The following is a 13,696-nucleotide window of genomic DNA, read 5'->3' on the forward strand; positions in this document are numbered from 1 at the left end:
AAAAACAGAGGAAGTAAGTAAAATATATATGTCGACAGAAGAGTTGCATCACTACAGGATCCTGATTATATTCATCGAACTGTAATTCATTTATTTTTTGGAAGAAGTAGAGACGTTTACAAAATGACTTAAAGTCAAAAGTATTGGATTTTGCAAACCTGCCTAGCAAGAAAAAGGCGTCACATTTCATATAATTTATAAAAAGTGATTTATAAGTCTCTCTAATTCTTATATTTATTCTGCAGACAATCGATTATTTGTTGTTCTACAAACAAAACCAATCTAATAAGTGTGTAAAATTGAGTTTATATTTAATTTCTTTTTGTTATGATGTAGTATTATAAGTTTCCAAAAATACACGAATGCGTACATTCGGAAGGGCTGAAGGGGTACATTATTCTGTTTTGCTAAAATTTAATTATGTTTATGATAAATTTGACATGTGAATGATTAAAACATATCGAGTAGTTGTTATGTCACTAACTCTGTTTTATTGGTCAATGGAAGCAGGTGAATTTGAAAGAAAATAATAAGTCTATGTAGACAGTGAAAGTAATATGATTACAATAAGAATATTATTTTCTTTTGAACTTTTTGGGGAAATATGTTTACTACTGGATAATACTAGTACTAGTTAAAGTGCATAAGATAGGACAAAAGTTGCACTTCGAGTCATAACACAAAAGGCATCGAACCTTCTCACAATGCCGATCTCTTGTTTCGTCCCTGACCTCTCTCCTTTTCAGCAGAGTTAAAAGTTAACCCACTGCCCCAAAAAGATAATACTACTATTTGTAGACGTCTAGTAACTAGAACAGCCTTCTGAGAGCTTCGTGTAAACAAATTGAAATAGGTTTTTGTGTAAACAGTTTTAAAAGAAAAGAAAAAACGAAAGTGTTTTCTTCTGGTTTGACTTAATAACTTTGGACCCCACTAAATCTCGATAAACAGAGTTGCTCTCTGCTTATCGCTTCCGTGTCCTCTTGTCCTATGTTTCCGTTCCTCGACTTTCCATTTTCCAAAAGTTTATAAAACTATTTTACAAACAATTATGTAAGATATAAAATGTTTTTTTTTGCTGTAAATAAAAATAGAAATGCATAATATATAAGGAAGCACCATTTTGAAATGGGAATAATAGTTTGGGATCTGGTTGTCTAGCTAAAAATTAGGAGTCATGTTATATTCATGATACTATTATTTAATTTGTATATGAATACAAGTAATGAACTGTTATTTTATGTATTTGAAAGTACCCGTGAAGTTAGTGGTGGTGTTCTTTGTCTTGTTGATTTAAATGGGGATGCATGGGATTTGGTGAGATCACAAATATATTATTCACAGGAAATCATTTAATTAATTTGCTTCATTACCTCTGATTTGTTTCTTCTTTTAAACTAATCTTCGATTGACTTTGCATGTCTGGATGTTAAAATCAAGGATACACAATTAATTACAGTCTCGGAAAATCTGGAGATTCAAGAGGTACCACCCTTCTTGGTGTAACTGTAAAAAAAAAATCTTAAATGAAATTTTTCTCTTCTGTCCTCATCAATGGTCCAACCTGTAATTCTCTTATTCACCCCTCTATCTCTTTCCTCTTACAAAACAAATCTCATAAGAAGAAAAAACAGAGCAGTTCTCTCTCTCTCTTTCTTTCTCTTTGAGAGCTTCTGCCATGTCTGAAACCAACAACAAAGCTTGACTCTTTCCTCTCAAGTTTCCTCTTTCTTGCAAACCCATGAAGTTTTCTCGGGAAAACATGAACTGGGTTATCTCAGAAATCAAAACAACTCAGAATCTCCTCTCTCCTTCATCGCTTCCACGACCACCACCACCAGTAACCATCCTACCAAACACAAACTTCGATATAAACAGCAAGATCAGTCCGAGCATCCTCCTGATAATCATAATCCTCTCCATCATCTTCTTCATCTCAGGTCTCCTCCATCTCTTGGTCAGATTCCTCCTCACGCCGCGCAGAAGAGACAGAGAAGACTACTTCGACAACGTCACTGCTCTTCAAGGCCAGCTCCAGCAGCTTTTCCACCTCCACGATTCAGGAGTCGACCAATCCTTCATCGACACGTTACCTGTATTCCATTACAAATCCATCATCGGTCTCAAGAACTACCCTTTCGATTGCGCGGTCTGCCTCTCTGAGTTCGAAACAGAGGACAAGCTCAGGCTTTTGCCTAAATGCAGCCACGCGTTTCACATGGATTGTATCGACACGTGGCTTCTCTCTCACTCTACTTGTCCCTTGTGCAGATCAAGCCTCCTCTCCGATCTCTCTCCTCGCCAAGATCCTCGTCCCTCTTTTCTCCTCGTTCTTGAGTCGGCCAGTGATCATAGCTCGAGAGAGATTGTCGGAGATAGAGGTGGTGCAGCTTGTGTGGCTGCGGGTGATGCTGATGACGTGCATCTTAATGCTCATTCACGATCCAGTTCTCATCTGGGTTTTGTCGGAAACAATGATCTTGGGTCGGATTCAAGTCGTAAAGATCAATACCAAGATGGTGAGTCGGGTGGTTCGGTTGAAAAGGTTGTTCCTTTTTCGGTTAAGCTAGGGAAATTTAGGAACACCGATGTTGGAGAAGGAAGTCATATCAACAGTGACATTGGTACTAGCAGCATTATAGATGAAAGGAGGTGTTTTTCAATGGGTTCATATGAGTATATAATGGACGAAGAAACCGCTCTTGAAGTTCATGTTTCAACCAAGAAAGTATCAAGCAAGAACCGTCACTTGCCTGGCCACAGGACCGCTATGTCCGAATGCAGTTTTGATCCAAGTGGGAGATTGAAGTTTAGTGGGAGCGGTTCGATGAGGATCATGGAAGAAACGACCGAGAAGAGTGTAGTTGAAAGAGAGAGCTTTTCGGTATCGAAAATTTGGCTTAGGGGTAAGAAAGAGAGACATGGTAAGGTTCAAGGAAAAGAGGATAGTTCATTGGTTTCGTCGTCCTCGGGAAGAGCATTCTCTTTCGAGTTTGATAACCCGAAAGAGAATGCGAAAAAGGATAGCGAAGAGAATCAAAAGGTCGAAAATGCATCATCTTTGGAGGTGAAGACACCATCTTTTGCTAGGAGGACTATGCTTTGGCTTGCAGGGAGACAAAACAAGGTTGTTCATTCTTCTTCTGCTTCTAATGTCTAGTTTCTATATATTTTTTCTTTTTCTTTTTTTTCACATTTAAATTTCTTTTTCAATTGGTATTTTGTGTTAGTCCTCATAAGTTCAAAAACAGATGAATCATTGTAGAAACGTGGTGTTGAAGTATAAAAATTGTTAGGCATAGATTGTTAAACATTTTGGTGCGTCATGTTTTTGCAAATCTTTTTCAGTTCTTAATTATTTGGCCCAAAACAATTAATTGTCGACTAAAGCTTTCCATCTAACCAGAAAACGACACAATTAAATGTAATGAAATGATTGAATTAGAGATAGAAAATAAAATTGCCAAAGATTCAAAACCATTTGAATGTTTGTTGAAGAAACCGTATAAAAGTCTCTCTGTGACTATTTTAGTCAGCAACATAAATATCTTGTTAGGTTAAAAATCCATACTAACTTAGCCAGCAACAACTAAATATGTTCAGCAAAACAGTTAAACCATATGCTTTTATGTCTAATTAAAAATAAACATTAACCATATACGTTTCATTTGAGATACAAACCGTCATTCTAAGAATCTTGAAGGAATAATCTTCTCTTTGTTTATTTGTTTTTTTTCTTTCTTCTGGAGCATTAGATAAGAAGTGGGTGTGGTGGTAAGACAGTTGCATTGAATTGAGGCAATTCTTCATACGACAAAAGAGTGACATTTTGAGTCATGTGATACGTTCTACATTAAAAATGTGGGTGTGTATGTATATACGTATATATATTTTAATGTTGTGTGAATAAGGTTTTACATTAATTGGTGAATTAATAATGGCCATGGAAGCAGTTGGGTTACATGCCCACTAGTCACTTGGTCTTTATTGCGTGACAACACATGCTAGTTTTATAACGTTAATAACATTGGGTTATGTGCGAATAAATTCAACTAAATTTTGAATTGAAAAGAAACATGGGTTAAAAAAATAACAATATACTAATATACATATGTCGCCTATTTTCAGCTTTAGCGAGATGCATGTATTTTGTGAAAGTGAGTCTTGGGTCTTTCGTTTATGGGTTTATACGATATACTATCGTCTCAAACAAATTTTTATACATTTGAGCCACAGTATATTTTCAAATAGGACCATATGCCATTGCCAGTACCTAGTTGAAAATATACTGTTATGTATGTATGTTACATAATCAGAACTCAATACTCCACGTCTCTCCACAGGAGAGTAAAAGGAGAAGACTACATGTCCTTTTAAGTACGATAAAATGATAAGCAGTGAAGATCTACGTATAGGAAAAGCCAACGCCGCATTGTTTTCTTCACCCGCCTCGTTTCCTCTGTGCGTGTGTATGGCATTTCTGTTGGTCTGGTTAAGAAGAGTCCAACTGTTAAACAGAATATATAAGAGTCCAGTCAGTGACTAACTGGGCTGCTGGGCCTAACAAGAAATACACGTGTTTCTAAAAATATGCAAGGGTAATATGATATGGACATCCAAAATTTTTTATTTAATTTTCGTCCAATACTCTATAGTGAAAATGTTAGCTACAGTTTAGCATGAAAATAATTGAGCAAATAAGGAATCCGAACCAAGCGAAGTAAATCGAAGATTTAATTGAGAATCATATGCATTACACACATATAAATGGATAGATAAATAGTATATCTATCAAAGAACGTGAAGAAAGAAGGGCTATATATGTTTTTTTGGTTTATTTCTCGTTGTCATTTCTGTCCTATTAAATGAGGCTGATTGATGGAACATGGAGTATCAAACAAGTATTAAAAGGGGAATACGAAGCTCTCTCAGGTATGCCACGTTGGATTAAAAATTCAGCCAATGAGAGAGTTTGATTTTGCCACATCACTATCGCTGACTCAGAGTGGGCATTTCGTGTGGGCTATGTAAATTATAATTCGGCTCATCTCAGCCCAAAACCATATTCGTGTAAAGCTTTCCATTTTCTTGCGCCGACTTTTCCACTTCCTCTTCTTTCCTCTTCTCTGATCTCTGAGTTCTTGCATTGTCTTAACAATCAATGATGATCTTTAACATTTTCTTAAATGTTTCGTTTCACCTCCTCTTATTCCTCCTGTATAAAGGCCTATGTCTAAACTTAAATCCACCAAAAATGATAAACTTATTATGAATAAGCTACATTCACGGCTATGAAATCCACCAGAAAATCTTGGCTCTCCACCGTAAATGGCCGTTGATTACAACAAATCTCACCAGGACCAGGTCACTCAGATCAATCATGCATGTGATTAAGATCTTATCCACGTCTCAATTCTTCTGTTTATTCAAGGAAACTGATGTATTTTATTTTCAGATAATTTTCTCTGTTATATATTTTTTTTTTGAACTTAATTTTCTCTGTTATATTGGTATGGTTTTAATTGGTTTTAAGCTCTGTTGTTCATGTTGTAGTTCTCTGTATTCTTAAAAATGTTGAAAAAGAAAGCAATGTTTTTTAGCTGCTAGAGCTTCAGGAACAGAGAATCGAGATGATATTAATGTGCTATGGTTGGAATACTTGCTAAGTCCAAAGAGTCAAGAGTTGGTATTAGAGAGATTCACGTCTTAGGATTCAGTCCCATCAACATATAACAATGGTAATGGAGACTGGCACCAAGTAAGCAAAGGGGGCTCCAGAGCAGGTTTTACAAACTGATTTTGTTTAAATTTTAGAACAGTTTTCCTCTTCAATGATTTAACCTGTAAAACCTTTTTTTCTTTTGATGATATTCAGATTCTTAATCTTTGCAACAGAAGAGCTGATCTGAGGAAGAGAGACCACTTGGCAATCTAAGTATGCTCGGTCATTAACTGTTCCAAGACGGATACCTAAGAAAAAAAAATATCTGGTGGTCCATGGGAATTTGTTGTGGTTGCCTTTGTTTGATCCTCCACGACATGATAGTGCAGCACCATTAGAAGAGCTTCAGACCTCTGTGTCAACATCAATGATCACTGGTTAATATCTATCTATACACTTTTATCTTTCACTTTAATCTTCCTTATATTGTTCTGGTTTTATTAAAGGTGATCATTTTGCTATTGCCAAAGAGACTTGACGTAAGCTCGGTATCGGATCAAACATGTATTATGTATCCGTAGCATCACCTTCTCTACTTGGATAAGAAAGCCATCCGAGGGAGTTTAGGCAATCAAGTGACGTTTTTATAATCTCTTGATTCCAAGTAAGTTTGTAAGTAGTTCTACAAATTCTCGAAATCAAAAACCACCTGAGAAAGGTATCCTAATTTTTTAAAAAATTTCACTGCAGACTCTGAGATATAACATTAAGCAGAATGCAGAGAAGTCTTGGAGATGCGTTGTTTTCAATAGGGATCTGGTCTAACGACTCAACTATTCCGAGTAATGATTTCTGATATATACTATTTGACATTTTTGGGTGTTCTACTTCTTGACAATGGTAGTTACTGGTCAACAAGCAGATGAAAGGCAAGGACTTAAAACTCTGCTTTTCTCAGTTTAAATCTATAAATGTGGTATTAGTATCAGGTCCAGGATGATAGTAGTGGGTACATGATGATCCTTTCCTGTGTGCAGACGGTGGATAGATTGATTGAAACTGGAGATGGTGAGCATACTATTCAGAAAGCAATCATGGAGCAAGGAAGAGGGCAGGTTGTTATTTAGGTTTCGGCAAGAGCGTGACTACATCTGCATCAAAACAATTGTTACGTGTATCTCCAGTTAGGTTTTTCCTGCCTCTGTGCATGCAGATAATAAATTTTGGATACTGTGGCTGAGATTCGGGAACGGCGTGACGCTTTCAGAGGTTAGAGAAGAAACTCCTCCACATTGTAGGTTATAATAAAAATAATGAACCTGAGGGTGTCTAAAAAGACGCTGAATTGATGAATGCTTCTGAAATCTGAAGGGGTTCTTCTCCCATTCCACTTTTTTTCTCTGGGGCACAAATTTGTTTTGGTAATTAAAGCTTTGTTATCTGTGTTCAGTCCAGGTGCTACGAGGGGAAGATGTAGAAGAGTTTCAAAGCCAGATGAAAGTTAACTTTGTCTATATGTGTTCTTAGAAACCTTGAACCGTTTGCATGGAATGAAATTGTTCAATGAACATTAGTATCTAAAGAGTTTTTGGCGCATCTATATATTAAATGTCTCCACGAACTAACATATTACTGTATATCAAGTCAATCTCTTGCCAAAAGTTTTGCTACCAGCTTTACAGAATTAGCCATTCAACTATGACATAAACAGTTTTGTTTCTGAAAGGAATTGTCTATTAACTTCAGGGGCGACAAGGCAAATGTCATGAACGTGTTTCACCGGAATTCACAAGTACTGCTACACTGAGCCCTTTACCTTTTAATTTAACGGTAAATGTATCTGAAATAACCAGCCAGCCAAACGGACTAAAGGATAGTAGAAAGATTAATCACGATATGAATATTTGTTACAACGTCCACCTTTAGCTGCCATGAGTTTCATGAGAAAGTCCATTTGTTTAGGACAAACATTAATGTTGTGAAATAGATTCCTTAGTTAATTATTTTTTTTACCTGGTAGAACAGCAGTGCAACCACAACATATGGTGGCATTGAAAATATGTAGGTATGAGTGTATGACCCCAGCAGGAATAATGACACAACCTTTTCGACCTTAAAATTTACTAGTGTAAGAAATTGGAACCATTGAATTATCTATGCCATTGAGCGTAATATATAGTAAGCTTGATGTACTTGGAGATTGTCAATGAATCTTTATTAGCAAGTCTGTATAAAGATTCAACATGTTTTAATATCCTGATTGGTCATAAGTTTATATATATTATGACGTTTGACTTTAATGTTATATAATTGTTAGTGTTACGTTTCTTTGTAAGACTATTGGTGAGAGTTGAAACAATATGTCCCATAATGAAAAATATAAATGAATATTTTTTTTAACATCAATTATGTTAACTTTTTTCAAATCATATAATCAAAGTCTTCCGGTGTCTTAATTTATTTTTCATGGTTCTTATGTCCATTTTCTTGCATATTCAATGATTAATCACAAATTTGGGCTGCTTTTACACAAATACATGCAAAACACAATATTTACACTGCAAAGCAATTGCCTCAGTTGCCCTTTTAAAATATTTATAAATTTAATATAATTGTTTACCAATTTTTAATATTCTACATGTTGATTTATTAATTTATACTTTAATATGTAATTTGTTTAGGACCAACACAGTTTCTAGATCCGCCACTACTTATGAGAAAACCAAGCAGCCATGTTCAGAGAGATACAAGGCATATATAATCAGAAATATAAAGTTAATATGATGACTAGCATTATTCCCAAAATTTATAAAGGTAAAAAAAAATCAACTTAAGTATGTAATATGTACATATTAATTACAATTATTTATAAGAAAGTTATTACTTATTTCATCACCGGCCACATAGTTTTACTTTTTACACAAAAATAAGCATCATCAAATACTTCAAAAGAAGGTATGATTCAAGTTCAATGTAAGAGTTCAAAGAAAAACTTTCAACAACAAATAAGAAAATTTTCATCAAGAAAACACAACTGAAAAGAAATTCCCATCCTCTTCCAACTTATATATGTATTCTGAAGTCAATCTTGCTATTTTGCCAAACTAATATAAAAAAATTATCACAAAACAATGTGAGCAGATAAAACTACATACACCATTCAAAAAAACATAAATCATAGCATATATCTCTTCTAAGAGCATCTCCAATGTAAAACTCCATTTTTACTCCAAAATAGAGTAAAAGTGAATATGGAGTAAAAATGCTTCAATCCTACTCCATTTTCCACTTCATAATAGACTAATGAACAAACAAAAAATAGATTACTCCATTTATGGAGTAAATTTCATTATAGAGTTGGATATGGAGTTGGGTTGGAGCATTTCTTACTCCATATTTACTTTTACTCTATTTTAGAAAAAAAAATAGAGTTGGGTTAGAGATGCCCTAATACTATATTATACACTCTTAACAATTTTATAAAATATAAATACTCTATAATATTTTATATTCACACAACGAAATTAACAATGTGTTTAACGCAATTTTCCGCGCGTAGCGCGGACAATAGATCTAGTGTATATAAAAGCCAAATGACTGATTTTTTCACAGGTTGAAATTGAAACTATTGTTTGTCCCGTGCTACTATCCTTTTTGAAAGGTGAAACATACCCTTTCATAACAAGTCAAATTTACTCTTATAGCGACAACTCATATGAGCTAATATCATTTCCTCTGGTAAGTTGAAATCTGATCAAATATTTTTGTTTTGAAATCGTGGATGTTTTGAATCGTCTATAATATTTCCCATATCTGAAATCTGAGACATAAAAAACTAACCATTTGTATTATTTATTAGGCATGCCAAGAAAAGCAGTCGAAGCATAAAATATACCAAGAGAATAACACAATAAAAAGCATGCTAACAAAATGTTTCAATTATATTCACCATCCAGTAAATAGAAAAATTCATATAAGCGTGTGTAAATTCTGTTTTGTACAATACGACTTACTATAAAATTCTATCCATGGTCGATCGTGAATTTCAATATCTCCAAATAACATGCGGTCCTATCGACCAACAATGATCCCATCCGATCAGTATCGTGCTTTCACAAATTATCTCCACAAAAAAAAACATTTACCGTTCAATTCCGGCCTCAGCAGCATCAACAATACTCCTCATAACATTCACTTGTGTCTGAAGCGAGACAATATAATCTAAGGTTTCTTGTATCAGCAAGACGTCATTGTTCATAAACTCTCCACCGGGGACAACGTTTCTTAAGCCTTGAGTCTTTCTCTTGACAAGCTTCCTAGCTTTTGCTGCGATCTCTTCGCTCACTGATTTGGATTTCCTTCTCATCAAGATCTTCTTGCTTCTTCTCACTATCTTTCTATGACACATAACCTTAGGCAACTTCTTGTTGATTAACGTTTCCGCCTTGATACCAGAGAGCATCTGACGTACGAGGAAATTGTCCTCACTGGCGGTTTTCTGGATTAGGGCTCGGTGATATATGGTGTTTTTCACATCATTGTACATACGTTTTCATTTGTTTCAAGTCACTAATTCGTGTCAGTCTAGTCCTTTTTGACCTTTTACAGGTCTGGAGTTAGCAGAAGAAAGAAGAGAAGGTGCCTGATGAAAAGAAGTCCTTTTGGAGTATTCCTGCGGAGAACACTCAAGAGAACAGTCCCGAGACTGATCTCTCTCAAGCGGAACAAGCAGACGGAGTGATCCGGTGATTGTTCCAGACAAATATGGAAACTCCTATTTCGGGAATTGAAGCCCTGTTGCCCTAATCTCTTTCCTTCTGATTGGCGCCTCCATATAAAACGCCACCTATCTATTTTCTATTTTTTTTTACGCTAGTTTTTACAAGAGAACACTGAGTATTTGCGATCTGCAACTTGTAAGGGAGAAGAACCAATCCTCTCATAGAGAAGATCATCTGAACCCTATTGTTTCATACTCTGTTCTTATGCAATTTTATTCAGGATTTATGTCTTTGTCTATGTGCATCATGATCGAGTAGTGACCTTGCTCGCCTAGGGTTTTTAGGGTGTTGAGACATGAGCTAAACATAGATAAGCGATCCATAACTGTTCTTCATTCATACTGTTCTTACTGCTTTCATTAAACTGATCACTTGATGTTAGATCACTAGTTCATCACCTAGTTAACCGCTTAGGATGATAACTTGACATGTATTGAATGAGCTTAGTATCCCTAATCAGCGAAAGTAGATATTAGGGTGGTAAGTGAACTGATCGGACCTGTTCTCTAAAGCTTGCAATCGATCCTCATCCCAACGACAGTTAGGTGGTGAGATCGACCTGCAAAGCGATCACTGCCACGACAGTGGAGTGTTCCAGCTTAGTGATCGAGTTCTAGAAAGCACTTCATCGCGCTTGAATAATTGTTTGGCTCCAATTCAACACCCAATGAAATACCCTAGGCTAGCTCTTGTTTAATTGAATCAATCTCGTGTTTATTTTGCTTGTTTATATCGCCTATTTCAACCAAATCATATCTTCTTCTTAGCTTGATTCTGAAACTTATAGAACTAGAGTGTAGACTGGTCCTCTGGATTTGAATCTCAAGTACTACAATTGCAACTGTTAACTTGGCAGTAGCAAGGATTCATTTTTAGTGTATCAAGTTTTGGCGCCGTTGCGACGGGGACCAGATTTTTTACCTCTAATTTTCGGTTTCATATCTAGTCTAAGATATCTAACTCGTGTTATTTTCTTTGTTTCAGCTGATGATCCAGGTGCATGACCAGTAGACATACTCGGAGCAACGCACAAGGACCATTACATCAGCTTCTAACGAGGAACTAGCGAGATTGGAACGACAGAACCGTCAACAGCCGAGATCAACGAACACCAACATGGGTGATCATCCAGATGATCTCACTGCTGCGTTTGCACTCATGCAACAGCAGATGCAGCAGATGCAGCAGACGATCCAAGCGCAGCAAGCTGCTGCCGAGCAAGCTGCTCTGAATGCTGCGAACCAACAGGAGGGAGTGGTCCAGATCGGCCAGAGAAACTTACTGCGTAATCTGCCCGCTACGCGATCTGCCATAACCCCTCCACCGTGCACAAGGCAAGACTTCGAGATCAAGCCAGCCTTGATAAGTCTAGTGCAAAAGGAAGATCTTCAATGGGCTTCCTGCTGAGATACCGATGGACCACATCGAGCACTTTGAGAAGATGTGTGGTTTCACTAAAGCGAATGGAGTACCACCCGATTACATCAAGTGTACTCTGTTCCCTTTCTCTCTTGATGGGAAAGCTGCTCGCTGGCTTGATTCACTACCCACCGGATCACTCACAACTTGGGAACAAGTCCGAGAAGCTTTCTTAAGCCACTTCTACACGAAATCGAAGACAGCAGCTCTGAGACAGAAGATCGTGACCTTCAAACAGCTGGTAGACGAGCCGTTCTGTGATGCTTGGGAGCGATTCAATGTCTACCGCAGAGAATGCCCACATCACGGTTTTGAGGAAGACTATCTGCTGGGAGTGTTCTACGATGGAGTAGGCTGGGAGTACAGGAACGCTTTGAACTCAGCCAGTAAAGGAGATTTCATGACTCAGTCCACTCAAGGTGCATTCGAATTGATTGAGAACATGGCCTCAAGCTCAGCTGACAATAACCGCGAGACTGATCGCACTCAGAAGGTGAAGAGCATCGACAACAGCAAGATTGATGAGCTCTCTGCCAAAGTCGACCAGCTGATTAAGAGTAACCAGAACCAAGTCTTCATCATGGAAGAATCCCCACAGGATAAAGCTACCGCAGAAGGCACATCAGAGGCAGATCAGTCGGCTGAGGATCAGCATGAAGTGAGTTATGTGAATGGGCAAGGATGGCAGTTCAAGAACTATCACCCGAACCCTAACGTGAGGAACAATCCCACCTGTTCAATGCCCCTAAACCAGACGATAAAGCTCAAGGGAACCAAGGTCAGAACAGTGGATATCAAAGGCCTTATGGCAATCAGGGAAGAACCTTTGTCCTTAACCCAGCTCAGAATGCTCAGTTCCACAGCCAGAAACAGCCGGTTAATCAGCAAGCTGCACAACCGACTCAGACTGCTCCGCATGATGACATGAAGAGTCTCGCCAATATGATGAGCCAGCTGCTCCAAGGACAGCAGATCCAAGGGAAAGCACTGAACCAGGTCACAAACGACATCAACACCAGGATGAATCATATGTTCAATGACCTGAGTGTGAAGTATGACAATGTCTCAAGCCATATGAGACAGATGGATATTCAGATTGCTCAGACTGCTGAGAACGTGAAGAGACAGCAAGGAACTCTCCCTGGGAAAACAGACAAGAACCCCAAGGAGTGCAATGCAGTAGGTTGAGGAGTGGAAAGCAACTGCCTGATCTAGACCCCAGGAGATTCACATCGGCTGAGAAAGGAAAGCAGAAGGAGTCGGATCAGCCATCTAAAGCTGTACCCACAGGTGAGGATGATGCAGAACAACCTACTGAGACTGTTCCGACGGAAGCAGAGCGACCCGCTGGGTTGTTCCACCGACTGCAGCGCCTTCTCCTGCTCGTCAGTATGTGCCAAAGTTCCTTACCCTGTTCCAGCTAAGGCTACACGCAAGGATAAGGAAGAGATGAAGTGCAGGAAGATGTTAGAAGACCTAACTGTCAAGCTCCCTCTGATGAGTGCGATCCAGATGATACCATCCATGCGCAGCTTTGTCAAAGGACTGATCTCTGGGAAGATATCTGATGACAATGAGTTCATGATTGTCTCTAAGGAGTGCAGCGCGGTGCTCCAGAACAGAAGGATCAAGAAGATGGGTGATCCGGGAAAGTTTGTTCTCTCGGTTCAGATTGGGAGAACACTTTTCTCATGCTCATGGTCGATCTAGGGTCGAGCATAAACCTCATGCCATACACTGTGGCTAAGCGCCTTGGATACTCGGACTTCAAGCCTACCAAGATGTCCCTAGTGTTTGCTGATCGATCTGTCAAGTCTCCAGTTGGATCCTAGAG

The 13,696-nt window shown here is 37.9% G+C and overlaps 2 protein-coding genes, 1 long non-coding RNA gene and 1 other non-coding gene across 11 annotated transcripts; 2 read left to right on the forward strand and 2 right to left on the reverse strand.

Annotated features, from left to right (window-relative positions):
• The first annotated feature begins 1,444 nt into the window (after positions 1–1,444).
• On the forward strand, positions 1,445–4,004 carry LOC130494483 (RING-H2 finger protein ATL13-like). Of its 2 annotated transcripts, XM_057003908.1 has the most exons (2): positions 1,445–3,127; positions 3,756–4,004. In XM_057003908.1, exons 1-2 carry the CDS (start codon positions 1,742–1,744, stop codon positions 3,795–3,797), a joined length of 1,428 nt encoding a protein of 475 aa, XP_056859888.1. In that variant the 5' UTR covers positions 1,445–1,741; the 3' UTR covers positions 3,798–4,004. The 2 variants fall into 2 exon arrangements, with proteins under 2 accessions (XP_056859888.1, XP_056859889.1); XM_057003909.1 differs by lacking the exon at positions 3,756–4,004 and having other exon boundaries at positions 1,446–3,313.
• Positions 4,005–4,900: 896 nt separating this feature from the next.
• Positions 4,901–7,230, forward strand: LOC108839163 (uncharacterized). 7 transcript variants are annotated; one of them, XR_008942851.1, is made up of 6 exons: positions 4,905–5,386; positions 5,554–5,783; positions 5,876–6,099; positions 6,169–6,326; positions 6,413–6,931; positions 7,113–7,230. It is a non-coding gene; the product is annotated as an uncharacterized LOC108839163 (long non-coding RNA). The 7 variants fall into 7 exon arrangements; XR_008942854.1 differs by having other exon boundaries at positions 4,907–5,783; positions 6,413–6,504; positions 6,700–6,931; XR_008942856.1 differs by having other exon boundaries at positions 4,901–5,783; positions 6,193–6,326.
• Positions 7,231–9,803: 2,573 nt separating this feature from the next.
• On the reverse strand, positions 9,804–10,124 carry LOC130508736 (transcription factor IBH1-like 1). The gene has a single exon (XM_057004389.1). The coding sequence runs from the start codon at positions 10,122–10,124 to the stop codon at positions 9,804–9,806; it is 321 nt and encodes a 106-aa protein (XP_056860369.1).
• A 1,943-nt stretch (positions 10,125–12,067) lies between these two features.
• Positions 12,068–12,174, reverse strand: LOC130508827 (small nucleolar RNA R71). Its single transcript, XR_008943011.1, has one exon. It is a non-coding gene; the product is annotated as a small nucleolar RNA R71 (small nucleolar RNA).
• Positions 12,175–13,696: the final 1,522 nt, after the last annotated feature.

Source organism: Raphanus sativus, chromosome 2, assembly GCF_000801105.2.
Source record: "Raphanus sativus cultivar WK10039 chromosome 2, ASM80110v3, whole genome shotgun sequence".
Classification (NCBI taxonomy): domain Eukaryota; kingdom Viridiplantae; phylum Streptophyta; class Magnoliopsida; order Brassicales; family Brassicaceae; genus Raphanus; species Raphanus sativus.